This window comes from Alnus glutinosa, chromosome 2 (genome assembly GCF_958979055.1).
Source record: "Alnus glutinosa chromosome 2, dhAlnGlut1.1, whole genome shotgun sequence".
NCBI classification, from domain to species: domain Eukaryota; kingdom Viridiplantae; phylum Streptophyta; class Magnoliopsida; order Fagales; family Betulaceae; genus Alnus; species Alnus glutinosa.
Genome location: NC_084887.1, coordinates 30576102 through 30582101, shown reverse-complemented (window position 1 = coordinate 30582101; position 6000 = coordinate 30576102). Strand labels below are relative to the sequence as shown.

At 40.9% G+C, this 6000-nt stretch overlaps 1 protein-coding gene across 1 annotated transcript; it reads left to right on the top strand.

The window, feature by feature from the left end:
- Positions 1 to 3144: 3144 nt before the first annotated feature.
- Positions 3145 to 4367, top strand: LOC133860496 (uncharacterized). The gene is made up of 3 exons (XM_062296087.1): positions 3145 to 3357; positions 3422 to 4138; positions 4236 to 4367. The coding sequence occupies exons 1-3, from the start codon at positions 3145 to 3147 to the stop codon at positions 4365 to 4367; spliced, it is 1062 nt and encodes a 353-aa protein (XP_062152071.1).
- Positions 4368 to 6000: the final 1633 nt, after the last annotated feature.

Genomic DNA, 6000 nt, shown 5'->3' with positions numbered 1-6000 from the left:
ATTTGAACTATGTGCTTGCAAAGACAGAAGGGAACACGTCTGAGGATGGCAAATAAAAATTTGGCTATTCGGATGGTGATATTGCTGTTTCTGGAAAGCGACCACAAATTCTACATCATGATGCGAGCCAGAAGCCGGTGATGAGATTGTAGCCATCCAATGGGAATGTTCCTCATCTCTTCATGCCACTCTTCAACCCCTTGAGGATCAAATAACAACCTCAAGTCTTCAATGGAGGGGGGATCCACAGAATCTGGATGAGGAAGCCCAGGAGCAGCAATCAATGGAATGTGAGTCGCGTTACTGATAAGCTTAGGATCAACTGTGATTGAATGGCCACGAACTTTGGCCTTTAGGATGGGAAAAATTTGTTCAATGTGATCAATCTTCAAATTGCCATAGAAGATTCTCTGCCACTTATTTTCCACGTAACGATGGACAGTGTTGCAAGTGTACATTCTTTGCCACTTATTTTCCTGAAATATATGGTCAATGAAGTCAAATGGAGACACCATCACATCCTGTCTGACAACAGCTCGTTCTATGATAATGGTCCGTAGCTCAATTCTTGCTCTTGCAGCAGCAATCTCAGATTTGGACCTTTTGTTAGGCATATCTGGAATATAGAACAAAAACAAATATACCCAAATTATGCACCAATAATCCAAACAGTTAGATTCCTTTTGCATGTCAGAAACAGTATGACCAAAAATAATAGACCATGACATGTATGACCAAACAAATAGCATACGCATGCAAAAAATAGTCTAGTCTAATAATAATTGCACATGCAAAACTAATGTAGGGCATAAAGAAATAACAGGTCCATGCATGCAATTATATGCCAGAACAAAATTTCCATCCACACCACTCATCAAGCGTTAAATATTCTCATGAATATGTAACACAATTATTCCAACCCCAACAAACATTTAATCTCAAAAACATTTCTCATAATAGCAGAATATTCCAAAAATCCCTATATTCTCATAAACAATAATAAAACTAAAAGGGAGAGAAGGACATACCTAGAATAAAGAGAAAAGGAATGAAATAAAGCCCAAAAATCCAAATAACACCCAAATTCTCGAGAGAAATCAAGAAAACTCAAGAGAAGGGAATGCGGCGGCTAGTGGAGAAAGCGACGGGTTTTATAAACCTTGGTTGCGCGTCCGGACGGGACAAGCTGATTAAAGCTCTGATCAGTGTGTCCCGACTCTAGCCACAGAGGTTCAGACTCTCCACACAGAAAAGCTAAAAATAGAGAAAAATAGCAGACAACCGAATTTTTTCTAATGTTAGCTTTAAAACACGTATGCATTTAAAACTTGTTAGTATTTTGGCCTCATTCTTTGTTTGGACAAAATCACTTGTATATGTAAAGATGTTGTAAACAGGGATTCCACTTGTTAGAGTATTTTCAAAAGACTCTGCACTGAAGATAGAAGATTTCAGATTCCCTGTCAGTCGTCCGGACGCCCATTTGTCCACTGTTCCATCCGTCCGGACGACGTGTCATCCCGTTCGGACTCCAGACAGACCAGCATCATCCGTCCGGACGATGTGTATTTCCGTACGGACCCTCCACTGTATCGAAAAGCTTCTGTTCCAGTTAGCATCCGTCCGAACGTTTCAGCAGCACGTCCGGACGCCCAGTAGTGATCGTCCAGCTTCAGATTCTTTCCAAGTTCAGAATAAGGGAAAATTGATACAGTCGTCCGGACGATGTGGTTTCCCGTCTGAACGCACTCATACATAAGGCAAGAATCGCAATTCAAATATCACCGTCCGGACGTCAGTCAGCCTTGGTCCGGACGCGCGTGCAATTAAGATGGAAATTGTCGATTCAACTTCAACCGTCCGGACGTTTGCCTCTCATGGTCCAGACGCACGCATAGCAGATATGGAAATTGCGTGTTGAAGAATTGCCGTCTGGACGTTCATCCCCCTTGGTCTGGACGCGCGAAGCCTTATATGAAAATTACTTGCAGTGAATGTACGACCGTCCGGACGCGGCTTTTAAACAGGAAAGATTTTCAGCGAAATTTTGAGAAAATCCCGTCGCACAGTTGTCCGTCCGGACGGCCCAGGTTCACCGTCCGGACGGCGTCCGTACATATTACAGCAGTCGCCCATTCTGCACCTCAGCCTATAAATAGAGGCCCCTAGGCATTGATGGATTACTCACTGTAGATCCAGTTGGGAAAAGTGGGGGGTTGGCGTTGATGTGGAAGAATGCAAATGAAGTAAAAATTTAGAATTACTCTCCCCACTATATCTTAGCTTCTATTTCCCTGGTGGATACTGAGTTTGTTTGGAAGTTTACCGGTTTTTATGGGCATCCTGACAGGGAAAGAAGGGAGGATTCTTGGAAACTCTTGACTCACCTTGGCAGGATGAATCCACGGGACTGGTTGTGTTTGGGGGACTTCAACGAGGTTGTTGATAATACTGAAAAAGTGGGGAGATCCTTCAAAACAGCCTCACAGCTCCTACCGTTTTGTTTAGCTATTGAAGAATGCTCTTTGGGTGACTTGGGCTATAAGGGCTCAAAATTTACCTAGTGCAATGACCGCATAGGGGCAGGCTTCATTAAGGAGAGACTCGATCAGGCTCTTGCTACTGAGGGGTGGTGCATGCAATACCCGGATGTGGAAGTTGAAGTTATGGAGGCAAGGAGTTTGGATCATAGGCCCCTTTGTGTTCGACTTCTGCAGGACCATACTCGCATTCACAGAGGCTTTAAAGTTGAAGCTAGTTGGAATATGGATGATGAAAGTTCCGGGGTGGTTAAGGATGAATGGGAAAAGGATGTAGTAGAACCTAATCCACTGGCAATGATGCAGAGGAAATTAGAGAGATGTGCAAGGGCCCTCACTGCCTGGAACCGGGCTAAATATGGGGATATCAGTAAACGAATTTCTTCCTTGACTTAGAAATTGGAACTCCTCCAAAGGGATCAGCAGGAAGGACATGAAGAGGGAATTTGGATCCTTCAAGAAGAACTCAACAATTTGTTGGAGATGGAAGAAATCCGGTGGCGACAAAGGGCAAAAAGAAATTGGTTCCAGGGGGGATCGAAACACGAAATTCTTCCATGCGTGGGCGAATCACAGAAGAAGAAATAACTAGATTCACAAGGTTATGGATGCGAATGGGGGTTCCTGGACTAAACCGGAGGAGATTGGGATGGCCTTTACCACAGAAAATGGAGTATGTTTTTACCAGAAACATTGGAGCATTGTTGGACGACAGGTAAAACAGACTATCCTTAACTTCTTGAATCATGGTATTTTTGGTCCTTTGATTAACTATACCTATATAGCTTTGATCCCCAAAAATTCCAATGGGGCCAAGGTTAGTGATTATAGACCTATAAGCTTGTGTAACGTGCTTTATAAATTGATTGCAAAAATTCTAGCAAACAGGTTTAAGCAAGTTCTCCCTTCCGGGAAGGTTAATAACAGACAATATTCTTGTGGCATATGAAGCACTACATACCATGGATTCCCGGATGAAAAGAAAGACAGGTTATATGGCCATTAAACTTGACATGAGTAAAGCCTACGACAGAGTTGAGTGGGCTTTTCTGGAAGAGATTATGAAGAAGCTGGGTTTTGTAGAGCGATGGATTTCACTGTTGATGACTTGTGTCCGCTCAGCTACATATTTTGTTATGGTCAATGGCACTCCAATGGGTAGCATCTCTCCATCAAGGGGTTTGAGGCAAGGGGACCCATTGTCACCCTACCTTTTTCTCCTTTGTGCGGAGGGGCTAAGCTTGCTGCTTTTGAGGGCGGAAAGTGAAGGGAAGATCACGGGAGTGCCTATATCCTTTCGGGGTACAAAGATTAGCCACTTATTCTTTGCCGACGATAGCCTCTTGTTTTGTAGGGCTAATCTTATGGAATGGAGTAGTGTTCAAGATCTGCTGCACATGTATGAGCTTGCTTCCGGTCAAAAGCTCAATTCAGAAAAGACATCAATATTCTTTAGTCGCAATACTCCAAGGCCTTTAAATAGCCATATTGCCTCTCTTGTGGGTAGTGCAACAATGAACAGTTATCACAAATACTTGGTTTTACTAGCCTTAGTGGGACGATCCAAGACTCAAACTTTTGTAGGAATCCAAGATCAGGTATGCAAACGGTTGGATGGGTGGAAAGAAAGATTTTTTCCCAAGCTGGAAAAGAAATTTTGATCAAGGCTATTGTACAAGCAATTCCTACCTATAGTATGAGTGTGTTCCGTTTTCCCAAGACCTTATGCTCTCACTTGAATTCCTTAATGAGTTGGTTTTGGTGGAGGTCAAAGGAAGGAATGAAGAAGATGGCTTGGATGAGTTGGAAGAGATCAGGAAATTCTAAAAACAGTGGAGGTATGGGGTTTAGGGATTTGGAAATCTTCAATCTTGCTCTTCTCGCAAAGCAGGGATGGCAGATTCTTCAAAATCCAGATTCTCTTGTAGCTCGGATTTTCAAAGAAAAATATTTTTCAAAGTGCTCTTTTCTGGAAACCACTGTTGGCAGGCGCCCTTCTTATGCATGGCGTAGTATCTCCCAAGCTCGGTCTCTTTTGGAAGTGGGGCTTATTTGGCGGGTAGGGAATGGCGAATCTATTTCAGTTTGGCATGATAAATGGCTGCCTAATTTACCTTCTGGCAGAATTTGGTCTCCAATTTCAATTCTCCCTACGGAGGCAAAGGTGGCAGCCCTCATAGACCAAAGGACTGGAAAATGGAATCTGGACCTTATTCATTCTCTGTTTTCTCCTATGGAAGCTGAGAGTGTTTGTGGTCTTCCATTGAGTAGTGGTAGCATCCCCGATCGGTTGAGATGGAGTGCCTCTAAACAAGGTTTTTTCATTGTGCGTAGTGCATATTTTCTTGAACAAACTAGAAGGGCACAAGAGCAAGGTGAAAGTTCAAATCAGGGCAGTGTCGGATTTGTTAAGAGGCCAGCAGGGGCCATGGCCCCTGCTGGAAAAAAGAAAAAAAAAAATTAGTAATTTTTTCTTCAGATTTTTCTAATGTCTTGTAGTCTTGGCCCCACCACTTAAGTCATTAAATCAATCAGACGACTCAACTTATGTTAAAACTTGAAAAAAAAAAAAAAAAAAAAATTTCTCCAAACCATACTCCTATATGCTTAGCCCTTCAGCCTACTACTTTAACTAGTTACTAGTGTCATTGTATCAACTTATCAAGTGTCAAGAACTCAGGAACTTCACATCATGATTCATGACATCATTACATGAAAAATGAAGAGAAAAAAAAAATCAGACTTCTTAAAGACTCAATCGTCAATCGTGTGGTGGAAGGAAGTGGAACTGTGGAAGACAAGAAGATTGAGAAGTGCTCTGCGCTTGGGAAAATGAAACAAACTAACGAAGAAGAGTCTGAAGAGGTAGTCTTAAATTTTTGACTCTTTCACTCTTTGTTACTTTACATAACCAACTCAATCAAGAGAAGACTGAAGAAGTGCCATGGAGACTAGAGAGAGGCACTGTGGCAGCGAAAAGTAAGTTTTTTTTTTTTTTTTTTTTTTTAAATATTATTGTTCATAAGTGCCTAATTTTGACTTTTAAAATTGTAGAATTGTAGTAAATTTTTTCTTGTTTGGTTGTTTAAGTTTTGTTCCTATGAAAATCAATAAAATTGTGTAAATAAATATATCTAATTATAGACAGTAGAAATTATGGAAATAAATTTTTTATGTGGAAAATGTAAAAGTCTAAAAGATAATATTATGTATTTTGTATAGCACACATCAAGTAAATTTCTTCAAACAAAATGATAAATTGCTAGTGCAAATAATCAATTGATCATTATATAATTTATATTAGATTGCCTAAGTTGAGCGATGCATAGTTGGAAATGTTAAATGTGATTAATGTATTGAAAACAAAATTTAGCTTTTGTCATTTCAAGTTAGATAAATAGAGCATATTATTAAATCAAATTTTTGCTTGTTGTGATGATCCCACCCTACACAGGTTGCA